At 39.1% G+C, this 23,793-nt stretch overlaps 1 protein-coding gene across 1 annotated transcript in view; it reads right to left on the minus strand.

Annotated features, from left to right (window-relative positions):
• Positions 1 to 23,793, minus strand: part of slit3 (slit homolog 3 (Drosophila)) — a 244,885-nt gene that overhangs the window by 24,826 nt on the left and 196,266 nt on the right. The window contains exons 17-28 of the mRNA XM_053323379.1: positions 23,466 to 23,609; positions 20,589 to 20,732; positions 17,574 to 17,737; positions 14,268 to 14,400; positions 12,388 to 12,456; positions 12,185 to 12,256; positions 9,596 to 9,667; positions 6,434 to 6,505; positions 6,145 to 6,227; positions 5,936 to 6,016; positions 3,971 to 4,095; positions 903 to 1,000 (exon numbers count right to left, since the gene is read on the minus strand). Coding sequence (XP_053179354.1) covers positions 903 to 1,000; positions 3,971 to 4,095; positions 5,936 to 6,016; positions 6,145 to 6,227; positions 6,434 to 6,505; positions 9,596 to 9,667; positions 12,185 to 12,256; positions 12,388 to 12,456; positions 14,268 to 14,400; positions 17,574 to 17,737; positions 20,589 to 20,732; positions 23,466 to 23,609 — 1,257 coding nt within the window. The remainder of the gene's footprint in view (positions 1 to 902; positions 1,001 to 3,970; positions 4,096 to 5,935; positions 6,017 to 6,144; positions 6,228 to 6,433; positions 6,506 to 9,595; positions 9,668 to 12,184; positions 12,257 to 12,387; positions 12,457 to 14,267; positions 14,401 to 17,573; positions 17,738 to 20,588; positions 20,733 to 23,465; positions 23,610 to 23,793) is intronic.

Here is a 23,793-nt window from a genome sequence, read left to right on the forward strand (position 1 = left end):
GTTGATACACAAAGTTACTCCAATGGATATTCATTCCATTCACATGGGAGAGGGTGATACTTCTGACTTTGCACTTGATTTTTCCAAATGCTGTATTCTGAAGTCATTTGTTGGCAAATCTGTCAACTGGCAATAAAAGAAGCAAAACCTATCTGTCAAATACAAGTAAACATTACTGTGTATGTGGCTCTGCATTGTTTGTGCATGAAACAAAAACTGATTACCATTATGGAAACTGTGTGTGGGCAGATTTATACAACACCATTTGAGAAACACTGATTTGAACATTGATAGAAGTTTAAAACATTTCTTTCAGCGGCAAGAAAGGGAGGTCAGACAGGGCACAAGGACTTAATGAGCAGCCCAAATGGGGGTTCCCCCTCCTTTCTTCCTGTATAACCCCCCAACACACACCGGCAGGAAAACACATCATAAGGTCAAAGTAAGTTGTTATCTTGGGTAATGCGTTGTCCAGTGTGGCAAGTCTGTCCAATCTAATCACACTGTCTATGTTTCTGGGGGCGAAGTAAATTTAATTTTCTCTTTAGCTGAGAATATAGGGTGAGGTTTTTAAAATGTCTCCATTAATACAAAGAGAGGCTAAAAAGTGCAATAGGATTTGACCCACAGCCTAAGTGGATTCCCAAAGGACTCCATTGAAACAACTCTTTGTTTTATTCTTCTTGATCTTCTATATACAGTGTGTCAACTAAATTAATGGTTGTACTGCTGGTTTCAAATGCAAAAGGAACCAGAGAATTGGTCATTGTGTTTTTTAGCATAAAAACACTCTCATTCACACACAAATACAATCCTTTCTAAATTATTGAAACTGCAACATGCTTTACTGACAACACAACTCTTCTTATAAGACATATTATAATAACAGATCATGTTCCTACCTGAAGTAGTCTTGAAGGCCAGGCTGAATGTGGCATGTTCCTCCATTAACGCAGGGGAAACTAATACAGGCATTTATAGGTATCTCACAGTTCTGACCCTGCAGGTGATGAGAGGAGGAAAGAGGACAAGGTAAACAAGGTTAGATTTGAATATTTGACATTTTTCTTCTACAGATGATTTCAGTATTGAAACAATGATAGATGGTGAAAAAGAAGTGGCAGTCATAAGCTACATAATAATGGAGAACAAAAAGCTAAACTGTGGATTGAAGGGTGGTGCAAGGGCCAAAGCACATGTTTACTAGGCAGAGACATTGGCTCAATTCCTGGTGCTAGCCTGATGATTGAATAGAATTGGCAGTGTTTTTTGGGGAGGGAAGCTGTTGAGGGATCAGTTTTGCCACTGCATGAGAAAACTCCTAGTTGGTTGTGGCATCTGTGAGGGTGGCGCCACAACTGACTTGGACTTATGAACCTTAGAACATGTTGTATCCTCATATATTTCAAACATTTACGTGAATTTGCATATTTTGTTCTTGGATTTTATGAGGGTATTTGTTCAATAATGGGTATTTTAAACACTGGTCACCACTGATATAAAAAAAAAGTTTTGCATCATTTTCATTACAGATGACCTAAGGTGTGGTGACCTATAGTGTTGTAAGTATAACAAACTAGGCCTCCAATCGTTCAGACAGCTAAAACCAGTTCCATTCAGGTTTTGCCCCAATTTTCGGTTTAAGGACTGAATGATGAGTTTTATATGTGCGGTGAAAGGAAACACCCTGCAGAGATTTAGAGGGTTGAATGAATCTACACTGGCTAGGTAATACAAGCTTTTCCACACTACAAAAACACACACACACACACACACACACACACACACACACACACACACACACACACACTCACAATTATAAACCAACACAAAAGCACGTATGTACGGTTGTACACACACAGTATACAAACACACATACGAGCATGACACAGCTAACTGCCTTGATTCATTGCTCTTCTCACCACACACCTGTTTTCTGAATAAACAACTTTCACTTGGAGCTGTATCATGTATCAGAGTCCTACACATACACACACGCTGCTTCTCCACATCGAGCCCTGCGGCTGTAGTTTTAATTTCAAACCACCAAAACCTTTGGCCGCCAACACACCCACTTCCTCTGATCAAAGCTGAGAATGGGACGTTTATTCTTGTTTTCCCTTTTCATCCATCTTCATTATTTCCATCTCTCTTTTCTTCCTTGCTGTAGCTTTTTATGTTTATGTTTTGTTCATTCTTTTTAATTTCACCTCTCCCTCTTTGTCCCTATTCCTTTCTTTCATATGTTTTCTGGCCATTTGTAGCACAGCATTTCCCTCTTTCCTACAACATTTCTTTTCTCTGCTCCTATACATCAACCTTTTTCACTTTTAGTCCTGTAGTGTTAGTCTCCCTCACTCCCTTTTCTCTTCCCTCTTTCCTTCCCTCTTTGTTCTCTGCTGCTCCTTCTTTTATTCCTCTAACACATTTTAATTAACATTGTCCCAGTGGATGCCGATACAAAAAGGAAAACATACACACAGACATGTACAAGCATAGGCACACACACACACACACACACACACACACACACACACACACACACACTCCCCGTCTCTCAGTCTGTGACCTTGGCAAGTGATGTTTTAATTAAAGGCGAGACTAAGGCTTTGTCCTCCTGTAAAAGCCCAAAGGTTATGAGGTGTGTGAATGTGTGCACATGAGACCATGAGTGTATCTTTTTGTACACTGAATGTGCACACACACACACGCACACGCACACGCACACACACACACACACACACACACACACACACACACACACACACACACACACACACACACACAAACACACACACAAACACACAAAAACACACACATAAATCTTCCACAGATCTCTATACAAACCCAAGAACAAACTGGGGGTTAATCTGATGTACACACATATATTTCACACACACTCCTTCAATGCAAATTTCCCCTTCAGCAGTAGATTTGCAAGTGTTTCCTAATGCAAGGGTCTTGACAATTATTACACCCTTTGTCTTTTGATCAGTCAATACCTTTAGTGCAGCCAGCTGCAGTCATCATTTCTCTATTGAACAGGTAAATACATTATGCATGCAAGGCTGAAGTTAAGCCTGATAATACTGCTAATACCACAGGCTTATGCAGCATGGCTATCCATCTAGGACCTGTTACCCACACATACAGACAATTCTATTAATCAGGGAAAGAAGGTGCAGAATTTTGATGTAGTACACGTGAATTGGTGAATTTCATGATTCACAAGCCGACTCCAACACATTTTAGAATACAGGCATTCAAAATAAAGAGGAATGACCAAATACTGGTTGGTTACCTGACAGTGTAAGTTGGTTAGCACTGACACCTGAGATAAGTAGATGGAACATGGCCCTAACACTGATGGACTTTGCAGGCTGGTTTCTATTGTTTCCACACTGGTTAAAATATTAACACTCATGCACAAAAAGCTGATATACTTACTAACTAGGTAACTAATTTGTTTTTGTGGTTTGTTAGTTTTTTCCAAAAAATTTCAATTTCCTTGTTAAAATTCCTTAAAAAGGAAATCTACCCTGTCATTAAAAGAATCCAGATTCTATGAATATGCAAATATGTGGCATTTCAATGTTAAACTGCTGGACACATGATGTCATGCCCATAAAAAAGAATTATAACCATATCATTCTGCACAGTGAAGCTCAAATATCCAAGTCAGGGAAGAGAACAAGGAAAACACATTTGTGACAAGAGGGGACTTGAAATTAAACTGACACAGTCAAGTTCCCAGTCGCTAAAAAGAGGTAAAAGCATTTCTAAAAATGTTAAAAATATAGATTGGCACAGATGAAAATTCACTCATATATATATGTGAGTGTTTAGTTAACTGCAGTGCTATAGGAGAATGTAAAGTTGGCTCTACTATAAATCGAAGACCAGCAGGTTACCTCCCCTTCCACTTCAAATAGTCTCCCTCTGCTGTACTACTATATTTATTGTGTCTCACCTTAAATCCAAACGGACAGGTGCAGTGGTAGGATCCAGTGGCATCAGACACACAGGTACCATTATTTTGGCAGGGTGCTGCCAAGCAGGGGGCGCACTTTGACATGAGACTGATATCTACTGGACCTGTGACAGATGTAAGAAAAAGAGAGGGAGAGGGGGAAAGAGAAGCAGGGGAGAGTAGATATAGTAAGAGGAGGTAGGAGGGATAAAGATAAGAAGACAATGAGAGCAAAGGAGGATGTCAGAGGCAAAGACATACATATTTAGTCATACAGTGCTAAAAGGCGCTCCCACATACTTCTTTTAATGGATGGTGTACTAAGAAAAGGCCTCACAGGATAAGGAAAGTAAGAGCTTAGGAGAGCAATAAATGTGATTTGTTTCAGAAGCCGTGGCATGTATAAGCTGGAAGAAGAGGAAGAGGGGATCTGAATCATTGAGAAGAGAGATGATGTGAGGTATAAGTTTGCTCTCAGCACCTGGAGTCACAGACCATTTTATATTTCTACTTTCGTCTGGAAAACCTACCAGTGTAATCCCTCAGACACACACATGCACAACAAACTATGCCCTTGTGATACAGTTTCATTCTGCGTGCAAGACCAGGCTTTTCAAGATGTCTGTTTTTTTCCCTGTGTGTTAAAAGCCCAATCCTCAATTCTTTTCCCCTCTGCTCTAATAGCAAGAGATCCCTGAAGCAGGCAATGTTAGAGGTCAGCTGCTTCTGTACTCTGGATGAGTGTAATATGATAGGATGGGGATTTTTGGTACTCACTTGAATCTCTGAACATAGGCAGTCTGCTTTAAAAGAGTAGTGTTGAACTAGTGCTAAACCTTCCAGAGCATTTGAAACATTCTTCCTGCACAACTAAAGGCTTCGCTGCCTGGTAAAAGAATTTCTAAATTTAAGAAATATAACAACTATAGAACAACTGTTATATATACAAACAAACACCTTGAGGCAACTCAAAGTCACTCACTCAAAATAATATGATAAGCACTCCTAAGCCGAGCTGTTTGCTTTCTCTGAGCCTTGACATTCATTAAAAGTGGATTCAATATCTCAATGACCATATTTCAAAAGAGAAAATGTTTATCAGTGTGTGTAGAAACACCACAGGTTAAATCCTATCCATATTACTGGAGCCCATTTCAGTATGCATTGGATAAGAACCAGTGTAGACCCTATACCTGTCTACCACACAGGCAATATACACAGAGAGAAATATTCTTCCACCCTAAAGGTGCTATCAGAATGTGACTGAGTGACTACATAAACCACACTGAGAGGTAAACGATACAGGTGGATTTCTGTAGTCACATATTTTTACCAATTGACTTCCTTCCAAAGTTTGTTTATCCTTTCTGGGCCAATAAAAATGTTGAGATTAGAGTAGATAGCATCAAACTGTAATATAGAGTACAACTTGTACATAGCCACTGTGGAACATCCACATGCAGAACATGCACATTGCCTGGTGGCAGATGCAGCAGTAACTACTTGCTGTCTGAAAGCACTTTAACTTTTAGACAAATGGGGAATGTAATTCAAAATGTTTTGCATTACGGAAGGAAAACAAAGACCCCAGTCCACTTGGTTGGTGTTGCACAACTCCAGAAGCCACTGATCTGCATTGCACTTAAACACGTGAATATAAAACACTGGTAGCCCTCGTCACCCAAAACCCTGAAATCTGACCTAAGACATCCACCAGACCGCCTAAAGACAAAACCCAGGCTGGAAGTGAGGTGACTCTGACGCAGGAGGAGGTTTGGGTTTGTGGACAGCTAAGTTCAAGAATTAAATACTTTACATGATCTAAAAAGTCAGAATGCAGAACTGATTCATTCTTATTTTAATCATCTTGCTGTGAGTGCCTTGCTGTGTCTGTTTAAATCCAGGAATTAATCTAGTTTTAAAACTAGAGCACAAGTCAAAGGAAGAAAAGAAGTGAGTTTTAACCTTTGCACTGAAATCTGTTGAGTGGAGTGGTGAGCAGCAGCCTGTCAGCCATGTCAGGAGGTCCAGTACAGCGAGCAATGCCTGTTAAAACACGATTTATTGATAAACAGCAATAATATGCCACTTCACTTCACCTAATCTCAGATGTTTGAACAGAAAATATAATATTTTTGGTTTCAAGTGTTTTATGAAGTGATTTTTCTTCTTACCAGGCTCTTTAAAGCCAGCCTTCACCCACTGAGAGAGCCAGCGCAGGTCACAGTTACAGTACAAGGGGTTGGCACCAAGAGCCCTACATGCACACACACACACACACACACACACACACACACACACACACACACACACACACACACACACACACACACACACACACACACACACACACACACACACACACACACACACACACACACAATTAAAACCATTACTGTTTCAACAAAACAAAACAAAACAATCCATGTCAGCACACAAACAAAAACATGGTGCTATACTTACAGGTGGGACAGAGCGGTGAGGTGGTTGAAAGCTCCTTCTGGTATAGTTGAAAGGTCGTTGCCATGGAGAGTTCTGGAGATGAAAAAGAGCAAGACAAGAGTGTACTTGAATATTAAACACAATATTGACCTTGTTACAAATTCAAGAGGCAATTTTTTGACCTACTGTTAATATTTGTTATATCATAAATTATTTGGATTACGTGTTTAGTTTTTCTTCCGTTCCCTAGTACTATCAGTACTACTGCTGCCATGGTACTCCATCTACTCTAATTCTATGATTATTACTGCTACTACTTCTGTAGTGCTGATAGTATTAACTGAATGCTCTATATTTAGATCAAAATCTTGCAGTTAAGGCCAGCCCATTGATAAAGGTGCACTTATGACACATTTTCAATGACTATCTACTACTACTAAATCATATTAATCATACTGAAGATAAATGAAACTGCCTCAACTGCTTAATACTGTATATTCAGCAAACTATACCAGTCTAACACTGACAAGCTGCATGCTAAATTATTTAAATTATTTGTGGTTCCTCAGGAGCAGACACACCACCATCTCCTTCTATAATGGAAAATAAGTTAAATATTTATGATATTTATAACACAAAATAAACAGAAAGCTTATTTTCATTGTTGAGCAATAAAGTCTGTCCTGGTCGGTGAATGGAATATAAACTGTCTCATATTGGTTTGTATGTGTGTGTCTCTGTGTGGGTGTTGTGTGTGTGTGTGTGTGTGTGTGTGTGTGTGTGTGTGTGTGTGTGTGTGTGTGTGTGTGTGTGTGTGTGTGCGTGCATGTAAAAACGGTGTCATAGGGACAAATTGCAGGCTGTGATGTGTATCGGTTTGAGCATGTGCAATTCTGTCCTCTGCCTTTGGGTTTTTTGTGCACGTGTTTGTGCTTATAGGTGTGTGTGTGTGTGTGTGTGTGCGTAGGAAACTTTTGTCTCAAAGGGCTCGGAGACTGCAGAGTGTGTGTCCTTTGTGTCTTGCCATTTGAGTGTGTTGCCTGCTGGATATAAGTTCACATTCCATTAGAGCGAAGGGCTGTAGCAGGGGACAGCTATCAAACCACCACTATTGGAAAAGTGTGCCTGTGTGTGTTGGCATAATTCAACGTCCACGTGGTCAGTGTGTGGATGAAAGTGTATGTGTGTGCATATATGTGTCTCAGAATTGTGTGTGTGTGTGTGTGTGTGTGTGTGTGTGTGTGTGTGTGTGCGCTTAATGTCTGTGGATAACTTTACGTGTTTGTGTGCATCGCAGTGTGTGTGTGTGTTTGTGTATCTATGTATGGTGGTCTAACAGCCCCCGCGCAAAGGCTGGCCCAGAGGGGGTTGTGGGTAATGAGGAAGTGACAGTGATGACTGCCTGGCAACCAGTTGCTATGCGGGGGCAGAGAGGGATCAGTCCCCACGGCAACATCAAGTAAAATGAAAGAAAGAGAGGACAGAGGAATAAAAAAAGAAGCAATCTCTAAACTTCTGCAAGGTGGAAACCTTGTAAGAGATACGGTCAATATTTAGAGAAAAGGCCAAAAACAAAGCTGACATTTCAGAGGGTGAAACCCTGCCTGAACAAACAATGGTGGCTATGTTTCAGGAAAAATGTCTACAAAGAACAATACAATGTAAAAGTGTTAGGTCACTATTCGTTAGTTCATGTTGTTTCAGTCAAAAGTTGTTTCTAGTCAATGTGAAACCTTACTGTTTCCCAGACATTGGTACAATGAATGCAAACATCAACATCATTAAGCTGCTGGTATACTTCATCAGAAGTCTTTGTTGGATGACTGAACAGCTTTGAAAACCTCCTCTCCGCATACTTTTCTGATGTTGGAAATGTGGAGGCTGTTTTTTTCTGACAACTTCTGTAACTTCCAACATTCACACCCACTTTACACAGTGACTGTGTGGCGGTAAGAGACTGCTTCCATACCTATATCTCTTTTTTCACTCTGTGTTTCTGTCACTTCTGATGTATGAATGAATGCAATACTATGGATGCCTTCCAGGAGAGACTGAAAGTCTGAAAACATGTATTTAAACATTATAGTGTCTCTTGAACAGCTATAAACACATTTTCCTTCCAACGTGAATGGACATACGAATGAGTTCTTTTCGAGCATAACCCAGCCTTTAGTCTCACCACTAGAAATTGCTTGCTTAACAGTGAGGTTTGTGTATGATCCCAGGACCAATTTCACCAAATTTACAACATGACATAAATCCCCCCCTTCTCTCATTTTGACAAGTTTCACTAATCTAAACAAACAGCATCCTTGCAACCAATACGCAGGAATGTAAGAGCTTGATAAGACTCCCAAATAATTTTTTTGCAATTTGCAACTGACAGTCAGTCATTTGTGAAACATGATGCTGCCACCATTTACATGGCGATGTACCACCAGAGATAAGTAAAAAAATACTTTTTCTTTTAACTTGGGTTAACCGACCCTTTAAGAGAAATAGCTCAAAGTTCTCTCATCCAGAGACTCATTCAATCTAGAAAGACGTCAAAGTGAAATTAACAGTGAAAATGCTTTTCAAATGGTATACATCCGTAGCATGTATACGACAAGCAAGTAAAGTCTGCTGTCATTGAGCAATTAGCATGCAAGTAAACAATTCATGTTAATGCGATCTGCTCATGTTTGTGTGTACTGCAGCTTGTGTGTGTGTGAGGATGGTCAGACAGAAATATTCACATGCACACTGTGTGTGCATGTGCGTGGGTTTGTGAGACAGAGGGTGGACAACCAGATGGATGACTGAGAGAAACAGAGGCTGAAGGTCGATTCATCAAACACAATATTGGGCGGAGAGACAGAGAAAAGGAGGAGAGGATGGATGGAGGAGAGTGAGGGGGAGACAGGGTGGTGGGACATAAGGGGAGAGAAGGGCCACAGCATGCAGATAGAGAGGGAGTATTAAAGAGGAGATGAGAGATTGTCACTTTTATCTCTCTTAGTACCCTGAGACAACAAATGATTGGGTGGCTGTGACTCATTTTGTGACTGGGTCTAAACATGGCACTCAGCGTGGCACCAGGGGAGTGATTAAACTTTGATATAGCTCAGTACTATAACTAGCAAAGGGGAGTGTTGAATATTGAATCCACTGCGGCATCTGAAGATGAAGCGTGTTACTCACAGTAGGCGAAGTGACTTGAGCCCGTCGAAGGCATGGACCGGGATGCAGCGAATCTGGTTATAACTCAGGATGCTGTTGGAGAGAGGACATTAAGAAGGTCACAGGCATTATTTAAGATACATGTGGCATGCAAAGGCAAATGAAGATGAAAACAAAATGGAATCAGAAAGCAGACAGCGATGCAGTTTTTCCCACCATTATTTTCTCAGATATACTCATTTCAAATTATTTTTTCTTGTCTTTCACACCACACCCCTGAATACATAAAAATCAATGCAGAGAAAAAGAGAGGATACAAAGACAAATAAGAGGGAAGATATGTAACACATATCTAGTTTTACAATAACTTGGTACAATAACTGTAGCCACTTAAGTCAAACAAAAGAGAATTAACAAGGGGGCCATATTTCAAATTAAGTTGAAAAATTGGGTACAGGCAAAACATTGCCAGAGGCAAAACTGAGGCATTTGGACTGTCAAACTCTCATATTGTACCACTGTTCATTTTTACTCTTTTAAATCTGTTAATGAACAAAAAAAACTGAGCAATAAATGAAAGGGACGGAAACAGGAAATATGTGGAAAGAATTTTGATCATGGTCAAATGAGATAAAGTTGGTTGTTTCATGATGCTATCACTATATTCATTTAATTCTGCACCAAGCTCAATAATGAACCTAGCATATAGAGCTGATTGTTACTGTCTGATCAGGATTCCTACATTATTACTTAAATCAAATTCAATACTTTTTAAGAGCTTTTTGAGACAATTTAACCTTTCCACAGCAAAACAAATACACATTAGGACTGAGCTTCATGTTAAAAATTTATCTGACAATAAAAGTGTCCCACTGTTAAGCTTTACATTAGATAAAACTACTTCTGTTAAAAAACATTTTAATTTAAAATTTAACTTACATACCCAATAATTCTGCTCAGGTTGGTCTAATAATTTCCCCCATTAAGACGCATACACATTACAATATATCTACCTTTCATGCACTTTAACAATCCATTAAACCTTCAAACTCCGGCTGTGCGGTCATCAAATTAAATATTGCACCTTTTCTTTGTGTCGCATATTGGCCACAACACGACACACAACATTATTATCCAGATTCTTGCAACTATCAGAAATAACAGAGGACTTTGTGTCTCCTATGAACCCTCTGGCCAATTGTTTTAAGCTGAGCATCATCTGTACCATTTTGTACTCCTGTTACCTTGGTGAGAGCAGGTGGTGGTCTGTGGATCCAAACATTACCAGAAAACAAAAAGAAAGAGCTAGACTGGAGTGAATCGCAAAGATCAAACCGAATTCAAATGAGTGAACCCTGTAGGATAATATTTCTCATTGAAATAGGTATCATCTAAAAATTTAAGACCTACCATAATTAAAAATAAGAGTTTTTAAGACATTTTATGACCTTTCTAATTTAAGACTTTTTAAGGATCTGTGAGAAAACTGGATATGTATCTTTAAGATGATATTAGCCCAAAGCTGTGGTTCTAAGCAGTTTTTGTCTGATGACGCCCTATAATAAAGTACTGCTTTATGATTACTGATTATCAAGAGGCCAATAGGCTTCTAACAGGACAGAGGGGAAAATGTAATAAACTGAACCTCCAGATTAAGAACAACTGGCCTAGAAGTTAAGTGAAAGGAGTCTTAGAGCCAGTAAAACAACAGATTGACTCAAAGACTGGAAAATCCAATGTGGAAAGTGAAAGGTGAAACCATCTCCTCTACCTCTTCAACTGCTGGCAAAGTGCCCTTGAGCAAGGCATTTAAATCACAAAGTGTTCCACGGATGCTATCTGGGGCTAACAGGAGAAGGCTGTGGTTGCACTGGGCAGCTCCCAGGCGTGAATGATTGCAACTGCATGAAATATGAAACAGGGCGTTGCTGGAAAAGAGCAAACGTGCTCATTCGACTTTCCCTGGACACACAGAACCCTGTAAGTTGATATAAAATCCATGTGACATGCTAGATAAGCTGAAAGCTAAAAAGAAAGCAGGAATGGCAAACTCCACACTAACATCACAAAAGGAATTAAATAGAATTTGTATGTAAGATAGAAGAGAGACATTTAAGAGAGGATGAAGCAGATAAACCAACAAGCTCATTGGGTGAGTGGAGTAGAAGAGATGAAAAGGGAGATAGGACAACAACATGATCTGTGTGTATTAACAAAGAGACGGAGGAAGACAATTGAAACAAGATAGAAAAGAGTGTAGGGGGTGAATGGGAAGAGAGGGAATGACGTACAGGGATATTTGGTGTAAAATGTGGGAAAGCTAGACAGAGAAAGAGAGTAAGACAGAAACAAAATAAAAGAGAAAAAGCATGAAAATATGAAGAAAGAGACAAGATGTGAAGGGAAATTAAACAAACTTATGAAATTAAAAAATCTGATTAATTATGTGGTTTGTAACTGTACACACGCACGCATGCACTCACGCACAAGCACACACACACACACACACACACACACACACACACACACACACACACACACAATCCATTTACAACACCAAGACATGGTTGGAGATGTGTGTATACTAGGTGTGTTCTCATGGTAACTTACAGTGTGGCTAGTTGAGTCATGTTGTTGAAGGTGTATGGGCCCAATGTACTGATGCTGTTGTTGCTCAGGTCTCTGTATAGATAGAAACATACAGTCATTGCACATAGACAAACACACACATACACTTCATATATGCATATTAGTTTGCTAAACTTGCTGCACAATATGTGTATTCTGGTCAAGGTTATGTGAGCTGTACATACACCAACGACAGCTGCTTCAGGCCTACTAGCTCCTTGGGCACAGATGTCAGCATATTACCCTCCAGGTACCTGCAAAGAAAGGTGCATAGTTAATAGATGTAATGCATATACAGTATGTATTCATACACAAACTCAGCCTCTTATGGGGTATGAAAATAGCAATATAGGACATTAAATGGTTTTGCAACCTCAGTCACATGGGAATCAGAGGACGAGAAAGTTATAAGTTTGGGTTGTGTTGGTGAGAAGAGTGTGAGCGGTGGGACAGGGGGATCTCAAATCCACCTCCATATGAAAATGTTTCATTTTACAGAGGAGTGTAATGTCTTATATATCATATTTCTTGATGTTCAGGATGGTTTTCTATGGGTCTGCGCTGTGTGAATGCGGTTAGTGCAACAACAGATTTAACATAAAAAGAATTTGACATAAAGCAAAGCTAAACATAGACTTTAAAAAGTATACCACCAGAACAGCCTATGCCATCTCAAATGAGCTTTTACACATGCTGCACAGGTAGAACGGTGTTGTGAGATTATGTTTCTGAATAAAGCAAATCAAGGAGGGAAAATATGAAAAGTATTGAGATGGGAACCTGCTGAACTGAATGGGAGGACAACATTACTACAACAAAACTGTTGCATGATGTAGATTTGAACACATGCATGTTCTGACCACAGCAAACACCCAAGATACTGATCTGTCTGTACTTGTAGGTGTGTAGGAGACAATATAACATACATACACTTATGACCACACACCTACACACACATTTTATGATCCACTGGTCTCCGTTCCTCTCCCTCTCAGGTCATAAGTAGGTCATGTGGACAGTATGATGGAGTGTCTTCTTCAACCTGATCAATACCTAATCACTGCTATTGACCCTGCAGAGCAGGCCTATTTCACAGCTTGAGGGGTTTGTGAATGTGTGAGTGTGTGTTTGTGTGTTTGCCTGTGTATGCACATATAATAATTCACCTTATGTGTGAGAGATTTTCTTCCAGCTTTTTTCTAAATTCCTCATTTCGATTAAGGTTGCTTTACCCTTGTTTTACCTTACATCAAACAATTATGAACATATTTCTTTTACTGCCCTTTTACTTCATTACAAGGATTCATAGTAGCTTGGAATTAACAACAATGATTAAACAATTTACACAATGTATAATTTGTAATATGAAGGGAAATCATAATGAAAATAAATGCTTAACAGTTGTGTACTAAATGCTTAGAATTGCAAATGAACATATTTTCATTACTTTCTGTTTTCAGTGTATGACTTGAATCTTTGAGTTGAGTCTTTTTTCAGTGAGTGATGAGGAAGGACATTACAGTAATGTACTAGGCAAACACTTGTAAAAACCTTCATTGATCTGACAAAGCTTTACACAGTTGACATTGGTTACTATCCCTAGCATTTTAGCATTGCAAACTATGACTGATTTTGTCAAGTAATATTTAAAATATCGCAGTCTTTGTCTTTTTCTGGTTAGCGTTACAGAGTATTAAACTGTAATTTAAATCTCTTTTTATCAATAATAAACACATTAATCACTTTAAAATCTAAACGCACATAAGCAAACAAGTACCTGCAGCACTCTCTGCCACTAGTTGTACATGGAAACAGGGGTGGGGGAAGTGTTGCATGTGTGTGTGTGCGTGTTTTCACAAAATGGTTTGTTGGTTCCTGAAGCAGCAGAGGGCAAACTGCTGCATCAATATTGCACTGCCGCAATGTGTGAGTGTGTGAGTGTGTGTGTGTGTGTGTGTGTGTGTGTTTGTGACTTTGTTTGAGCGTGAGTAAGCATTGACAAAAATGCTCATTTCTGTTTGTGTGTGTGTGTGCGTGTGTGCATGTGTGTGTGCACCGGACTCACAGTTCAGTGGTGTCCTTGGGAATGCCCTTGGGCAGAGAGTGCAGCCCTCTGTTGCTGCATCGCACCACGCTGTCTGAGCACGTGCAGACATCAGGACAACCAGACGCAGGAAGACAACCATTATCCTCAACACCTGAAAAGAGAGGGCGAAGAGAGAGAGAGAGTGAGACATTAGAGAGAGAGAAAGGGGAAAATATACAGTAGTGGGATAAGGAAAGGAAGGATAAAGATAAGGACAGAGACATTCAAAAATGGACAGAGATGAGAGCATGAGGATAGAAAAGAGCAAAAGAGAGGAGAAGAGAGAAGGACATGGGATAGGCAGACAGAGGGAAGAGGGAAGAGGCTTGAGACAGGTAAAGGCCAAAGGAGGGAAGAGAGAAAGCATAGAAGAGAACGTGTGGCATTTGGTCAGTTCTACTCAGCACTTTTAAAGAGTACTTTATAATCCTTATCAAATGATCAGAAGCTGTTAAAGTCAGCTGCACTCGTGTGTTTCCACATCTGGCTCAGGACCTGCAGGCGGGTCACTAAGATATTAAAACCCCTCAGATGATTCTGGAGAAATGATGAACAGATGTAGATAGGATGGCCTGCAGTATCTTTGAAAACTCATGTAAATGCACCAACAAAGTGAAAGTTGTATGTAATACTTTGTGTGATAAACATCTTCAATAAGTGAAAAAAAAAAAATCAAAATAGGAAGCTTAATCATGTTAAGCCTGCTGTGTTTTGTTTTAAAAGTGACACATGATGGTCTGGCTGGTTTCTAGCTGGGTTAAACAGAACAGATGTAACAGCTTGACAAATCAAACTTTGCAGCTATGTTACTCACACACACACACACACACACACACACACACACACACACACACACACACACACACACACACACACACACACACACACACACACACACACACACACACACACACACACACATACACACAAAACTAAGGGTAGGAACAAATTATTTGATTGTAATCATTAGTACTCTGAGATAGGAAGGATCAGAGACTAGAGTGTTGTTCTTGGCCCTTAACTTCCATTTCTTTGACTGACAGACATCGACACACACACACACGCACACACACACACACACACACACACACACACACACACACACATACACACACACACACACACACACACACACACACACACACACAGCTTTAATCTAGTGCAACAGTACATAAATAATTGAACTGTGGTCCCAAATGTAGAGTTAAACCCATAATGAAGGATAATGAAGAATGGACACTAAGCCAATCATAACACAACTGTAATTTGAGTTTGTGTGTGTGTGTGTGTGTGCGTGTGTGTGTGAGGGGGGGCGGTGAGAGAGAGAAACATTAAGTAAGAGAGATGCCAAGTTTACACTCATTTGCGGTCATGCTTTGTTGTGTACTTGTGCCAATATGACTTCATGTACTGCACAATTACAGTGTACAGTATGTCTATTTGTGCATCTGTAAGTGTGGGCACATGCAAACACTCAGTTTGGTGTTCATTTAGTTGTGTTAAATAGGTATTTTCCCCTGTCCTATGGTCATTTTCTTATTCATTTGGTAGTTTTCTAATCATGCTAATGCCTATATGTCGAGTAAATGGGCTTACATGCCAGTGTGTAGTGCAAAGTTTACAAGTGTATAAGTATGTGTCCTATCTGATGTGTGTAACTTGCAAATCCACGGGGAGATGTAGCCGTGGGCTGACTCACTCTACAGTTGGCTGATTGAACTAACTAATATCTTCTCACAAATTCAATTAACTTTACCTTTCCCCCGGCTGCCTCTGGACAACTTAACAGCCATTTTACTCAACTATAAATAGACCGGACATGGGGACCTTGGTTTCATGTGTATGCGTGTGAGAGTCTGTGTGTGTGTGTGTATGAATGTGTTTGAGAGTGCTTTTGTGTTTCTCTGCCTTTGAGAACCAGTTTGAGATTTACACCTTCTGATTGTGGACATTTTACTGTTATCAAGAGGTTATTTGCCCTTGTTTGGTAGTTATTTGTCTGACAGTCAGCAGAATATCTTCAAACATTTGAGCCGCAGAAAAGAAAATTATTATTATTATTATTATAATTAGTGTGTCTGTGAAACATTTAAATAAAGAGAATCTATTTCATAATTGCATGCTAACAGGGTTTTAAAAAAGCTACATAACATACAATTTGCACAAAAGATTTCCTTGAAGTTTTGTCCTCTTTTCTTCTTCCCAAGATTAGTTTACATGTATGGCTTTTTATATTACTTTATGTATTGCAAAGTTAAGATTAGATATTCAGTGTAACCACTGTAATGTCCTCACAAAGGTTCGAGTGCAGTATCAACCATTCAAACTAATGTGTGTGCAGCTCAGTGAGACTGAAGTGAAATTTGTGTGTGTGCCTGTGTATGCAAGATGCAAGAGTGAATATTAAGATCTGATAGCATCTTAGACTTCCCTTATTTGAGCCAACCGGTTAACTACTTTCCAAACTCATTTTCAGTAAATGGTTGCAGCACAGCTACAGGAAATTAGAAAAGTGTAATGAATTCAAAGAAACGCAGGAGGCAGAGAAAAGCAGAAAGAGGTAGAAAGAGAGAAACAAGGAGACTGAACATAGTGCAAAATGTAAAGCTAAAAAAAAACAAAAAAAAGGGGAAAAAGAAAGAAAGATGTAATAGATAGCAGGCCACATTTTGTCAATGGCGTAAAAATGGGCAGCTAAGCCAACAGTCTTCATTGCTATAGGCAGGCATCATCGTGGTAACAGTAGCGTCATTGTAGAAACCACAGACTGATGTCATCTAAGGCTGCTGTTTGCTAGTGGTTTCTGATCATTCTGTCCTCACAATACCCTGCTGAGAACGTTTGTGTGTTTGTGTATCTGCATGTGCACATCTGCTGGCTTAAGACGTGGGATGTAGAAAGTTTTTGAATGAGTATCTGGCTCAACTTTGAAACAAAAAGACAAGAATCTGGAAGGAACTAATGCCTGCTTTGTTTCTGATATTAACTTAAGAACAGCAGCAGGGATTTCTCAGAAACATTAGAATCATTTGGAGCCTTATTTGCCAGATGTTTTCAGGTTTCAGACTGTGACCTTTTTGGTTTCCTGCCACTCCAGTGTAACTTGCTGCACATCCTTTGTAATTTGATTGATCAGTTCTATAAAATCTAATTTGAATCTTCTTTCATGTCAGGCTTTATCTCTGAACAGTGCTATTTCTAATTCTGTGTTCATGGGGCCAGAAAATACATGAAAACAAACTATAAGCCCATTGCAAGTACAGAGAGGGAGAGAGATATGCTCACCATCGCATGTGAAGTCCGGTGTTGCTACGTCCTGGATAGGGATCTCTTTCAGGAAGGCTGGCTTCTGGCAGCGAGGGTTTCCACTGACCACCCTGGTCTTCTTCAGCCACTGACCTAGCCAGGCCAAGTGGCAATCACACACATATGGGTTGGACAAGAGGTTACTGCGAAAGGAAAGAGACATTGAGTGGAAAGGAAATCACTGACACTGGATCATGAAAAAAAAAGAAAAAAGTAAATGAATATTGACAGCATCTTAATAATGTTGCCATGCAATTGTAGTTACAGTACATTTAGTGTTTCCACACTATCATATCTACATCATGGAAAGAAGACGGAAACCTTTTTATTTTTTTTATTTTGCCCTCATAAATAAAATACAGATTACCAAAAGCAAAAATAAGACTGTGGCTGAAGTGCACAACAATAAACAAACCTGAAAAAGGGACATAAAGCAAGAAAGAAATTAGCTAGGAGCCATTTCCAGTTTGAAGAGTATAAATGACTGCTCTTTATGAGTGTTAGGGTTTCTATTCTATTCTAATTTCTATTGTATATGGTACACTGCAAGCCATATACTGTTATAAACCACTGTTATTTTTGGTCAGTCATACATTTGAATAAATTTAGATGGAAGACAAAGAGGGGTTGGGTAGAGAGGTAGGGGGGATGGAGAGAGAAAGGCAACAAAAGAGAGGCAAAGAGAAAAGGTTATCAGCCATTTCTATTTGTTTTGTAAAGTAAATGAGATGCAGTGAATGAGAGAAGGGGGCTGAATGAGAGAAATGTTTGAAAGAAAAAGAAAATAAAAAAAGGTTATCTGTTCATTTTATTCATTTTTGATCACTTCTCATTGCATTTTGTTGCTTTTGTAACTGCTCATGTAATATTTATGCTGAGCCATATTTAAACTAAGAGGGACGGGATGGCAGGTAGCACCAGGAGCACAAACTGTACTAGACCAGCAGTATACTTAGAGCTGCTTTACACATCCTGTGTCTTCTGGCACATCCAGGTGACAGTGAGGTGTAGCTTTTAGAATTTTTTGAACAAAAATCCTGCAACATGAAAAAGAACTATGTACTTATACGATTGTTCTTCTTGATATACTGTAGTGGCAAATATTGCTGGAGATGCTCCAAAAAGATACCAATGATAATGTCTTCCGTTGCAGTTCCACTTTCTGATTTTATGTCATAAAACAGACGTAATTTGACCAAAAGCTCATGTCTGGTGGAGCTCAATAAAAACGTTTTCTAAATGTATTGATAAATGTATGAAATGATGAAACTTTTGCAAGTAACTTTGTAGCACTGGAAAATCACGAGTTCATGACTTTGTTTGTCAGCTCACTGCTGATGCCTCGAAACAGAATACAGTACAGTACATTCATAGCAAATGTTAGATTATATAACAATATAACGTGTTTACTAAGAACACAAATGCAGATTTTTCCAGACAAAAATGGATAGCAGAAAACTTGGAAATATGATTTTAGCAGTGCAGTATTAGAAATCCACATCTCTTTAATGATAATTGTCTGCCTACACATTGTGTTGAGATGTGTGATAGACATATTGTTTTTTGCCATGTCTACTGTTGAACTAATGAACCTGAATGTTGCTGTTTGTGCTACAATATTAATGGTGTGCTGCTATAGATAGGGACACGTTATTTGCTCATTTCCTTGTAATGAATTGACCTCACAACTAGGACTAAGCTAAATCCCTTCCTTCCTTTTCAACGTGTTAATCTTTTAATTAAATGGACAAACTCTATTGGGAAACAATGCACTAAAAATGGAGACAGATATTAGACATAGTAGGAGGGAGTGAGGGAGGGCAATAAAAGGAAATGAACAAAGAATGTATTCATGAGGCAGTAAGAATAAAAAATGTACATCTTTTCATGCCACCAAGCATTCAGGTGTTGAATGCAAAATTAAGGACAGGGACAGAGGAAATATAATATTGTTCAATTGGTGTAGCAGTTATCAAAGCAGCCACATTGACCAAACCTTAGTTTATGCAACAATGCATCCCCACCCCAACCCCTTCCTTTTCTCTTTCTTGTTTTCCCACTTTTTCTCCCAAAAGACTGAGGCAAAAAAGTTGAATCAAAGATGACAGGTACATATAGCAGGACAGCAAGTGAGAACAAAAGGCAAAAGAAGGGTAGGTAGTATGGAGGAAAAGAAAGTGAGAGGGATGTGAGGTGACTTCTTTTTTGGTAAGGCAAGTGTGTTCAAAGCAAGACAAAAAATCAACTTGTAATGTTTTATTGAACTGATAACATCTATTATTTATAACCTTCATATATGGGGGGTCAGAATATTGAATGCTGCCTCCTTCATGGCAATAATGTTATTTGACAGGTTAATACTTATCAATACTTTCCCTCATGGCAGTTGTTTCTGTACTTCCCTACATAGATTGAACACCAGTGAACATCTTCATCACACAAATGCAAACATGTTCACATGCACACAGACTATGCCATCCACCAACTCATGTCTTGGTTGCTGCAGGTTTGTGCATCTATGTGAGGATGAAAACAAGCTTGCAGATGCTCTTGTGCATATGTGTCCATCTGTAGATGCTGAAATATATTTAGCTTTGATAACAAATGTCCTGGGATCCAGACCAATCTAGTCGATAATGATGGAGAGCATCTGTGAGGAGAATAGTGTCCAGAGAGCAACATGGGTGCAAATGTGTGTGTATGTGTGTGTGTGTGTGTGTGTGTTTGTGTGAGTGCGTGTTTGTGTGTGGGTGCGTGCATGTGTGTGTGTGTGTGTATGTGTGTTATGTGTGTTGCATGTTAGGTAATTCCCACAAGAGGGCAAGGCTCTGAAAAATGAGACAGAAAAAGAGAGAGAAAAAAGGAAGCAGAGGCAAAGGATGGGGGAAATTTGGCTGGTTTTAAAGATGAAGATTGAGTGATAGAAGAAATAATGGTATGGACATTTTTTTAAAGCAATAAAAAAAGGGACAATGGTCAACAAATAAGACTCACATAGTGGACAGCGAGTGCAGGGTGGAGAAAGCTCCTGGGGCGATGCTGGTGATCCTGTTGTCATAGAGCGACAGAAGACGAACTGAGCTCAGACCGGTAAATGTAGTGTTGTCAATGCAGCTGATTTGGTTGCTCCGCAGCATTCTGGAAATACAAATGTAGGGTATTTATTAAACAAATGCTAAAAAGTTGCTGTTTGCACGTTTAGTTTTACCTTTTGGGAGAATAAGTAGACTGACGATATTCTATATTTTTTGCATTGTCAACAAATCCCATTAAGACCAACACCAACAATGCATTTCCCATTTCTCAATACTTTCTGACTCTTTTACCTAGTCTGTGGCACTCAGCTCCAAGCCTTTTGGCTTCTACAAGGGCTATAGATGTGTAAAATAGGTCACAAATATAGTTTTTTTGTTGTTTAAAAAAACAGCTGGGTACGTTCCGCAAACTGGAATAAATAATGCATTCCTTGCAAACTATTTTCTGTTTTGCTGAGGATTAAAACATTTGGTGCCCAAGTAAGTATTTATGGCAGAATTGGGTCAAAATAAACTACAATGTCTATGTTCCTTGTCCCAGTGCAACGTACTGGCTCAATGATGAATCTTTAATATGTTTGGACAATGATGCACATTGATGGCACAGATGAAAAAGCCATCTTAAGCTTGGATTCACTGGAAAATATCTAGCAGTAAGACTAGGTGATTTTCAGGTAAAACCTTTCAATTCGGACTCAATTCTGATGATAAGGTTCTTTCCAGGCTTCACAAAAAGTGGTTGGTCTGATTTTGTTGAACAGATTAGATCACAGATTAGTTTTATTTTATCTAAATATACAAAATCAATATATGAACTACTGAAGGGAGTTATAATTTACAATATTTGGTCACAGATGATTTAGCTGCATGTTTTAAATTTGGACATAACTACACTTGCTCTTGTTATTCTGCATCATTTTGTTGTTCTTTTGCCACTGTCCTTTCTTGTCAGAGACAGGGTCCTCTGTCAGTGTCTCTGACTCTGAATGTTTCTGTCATCACTGTGTCTGCTGCAGGGCACGGGATATAATATTAAACACACACAAACCCAGTAAACAGGTCATAAAGTTAGCATCAGTGGGTAGTAACCTGAATGTATCTCATATTCTTACATATTATCATTTTGGCTTTTATTGCTCATTTTCAAGAAGTCAGAGTAATAACAGTTATTATTGGTAACAATCACATCTTGCACATATCACATAGACAAATTATGTATTACCGCTTTTTAATTTTAAGTTGTGTTTTTTTTATAATTGTTTTTATTGTGCTCTTTTTTATGTAACGTAATTTTGTTCTGCAGTGCATCTCTGATGTAATGTCTGAATGACAAATAAAGGAACCTTGAACCTTGACCAACTGACTGTGTAATTAAACTCACAGCAAGCCAGCTGACTAAAACATGTCTAAAACATGATAAAAAAAAAACAAAACAGATTTCATCAATTTGGATGTTTCAACATTTCATGAACTTTTCGGCTCATTTAACCACAGCCAAGGAGCAGTGAGTATATTGGGTGGTTAAGAAGAGACGTAAAGAGGATGACAGTACACATAATGACATGGACAGAAGATAAAATGGGTAAATTCAAACCAGTCCCCATATGACAATGATGACAGAGTCTGTAATATGATATTAGCCTTTGACATGCAGTCATGTGGGACCAGGCTAACTATGTTAGTTGGAATTAGCAATCTCTGGGAAAGGATAACCTAGTTAGCGAGGCTATTACTGGAGCACGGAGCCTCTTAACATAATACAGAGGCAACCATGATGCCATTAGAGAGTCATTAGCTACCATATATATATATACATGATAGCATTAGCTAGTCATTACTGAGCATACACAGACAACATTAGCTCATGACTTTGTACACTATCTTGTAACCCCTAATTGGACAGTAGCCTTTTTATGGTGGGTGGCTAAATTAGAGGAACGACAGTATACTGTCATTAGCCTTGATTTCAGGGTGAATGAATTAACAGCCTCTGCTTTTTAGTTTTGGACAGAAAAAGTAAATGAAGTCCATCATTATTCAGTAACAAGTCATCGTCTGCATGGTGTAAGCTCATCAACAGCTAGCACTTGTTGACCATTTTATGAAAGACTAGCACCCAGAAGGTAAACAGGACAAGTAATCAACATCCAACAACATGCTGTGTTGCTGTGCACATAGGTTAAAGAAGCATTTATTCACATGATTAAAAACAAATCCTACATGACTGTTGGTGACCCTGTGAATGACCAGTGTTCTGTCACTAAGATTACGTGTTAGTTTTGTTTTTAATCATGTTGCTATGTGTACAAAGGCTGTCTTGACTTGAGCTTAGTGTAATTATGCTGTATTCTTTGAAGTTTTAAATAATTTGTGCATCAGAAGAACTTGCTTTGTTCTTAATGTTGTACTTTTGCTATAGAAAAACAAGCTTTTACATAATTACATAATTCATAATTCATTTGCATTAGCATTCTGCAGAGAGCTTGTGGGGGTTAAATATAGCTGACTTGTTGGCATAATTGTCTGATCAAGCAGACAACTATCCAAATACATATACTACTTAGCACACACACACACATATGGCCACTTTTTGGGACATTACATAGACTTATATTCATTTCCTGGAGACTTTCCCTAACCCTAACCATCACCACTATTTGACTAAACCTAACCCTAACCGTAACCACTGACCCGAAAAAATCATGTATCCAATTGAGGAAACCACTTTTGTCACCAAATGTTGAAGCTGTCCCCAATTAACTGGTGTTAAGTCAAAAGTGGCATACATTAGCCCCCCCCCCCCCCACACACCAAAACACATTGTTATGGGCCTTACAGAGTTTTCAGGCCAGTTAGACCTCTGAACATTCGTCCCTGCAGCCCAGTTAGCTTGTTCCCCGTCAGCAGCAGCTCCAGAACTCCACCTGCCCCATCAAAAGAACCCTCACGGATGTCCCGCAGCTTGTTGTTGCTCAGGTTGCTGCAGGAAGAAGGAAGAAATGATGATGAACAGTTGTTATAGAATCGCAGGCTTACCTGCTGTAAGCATAACTAATACAGAATATGGACTTTTTAAAATATATCAACAAACACCAGCAGAGAGAGCACCACACACAACTGTACATGCATACACATATGAACACAGTGTTACACTCACACATATA

Source organism: Scomber japonicus, chromosome 8, assembly GCF_027409825.1.
Source record: "Scomber japonicus isolate fScoJap1 chromosome 8, fScoJap1.pri, whole genome shotgun sequence".
Lineage (NCBI taxonomy): Eukaryota > Metazoa > Chordata > Actinopteri > Scombriformes > Scombridae > Scomber > Scomber japonicus.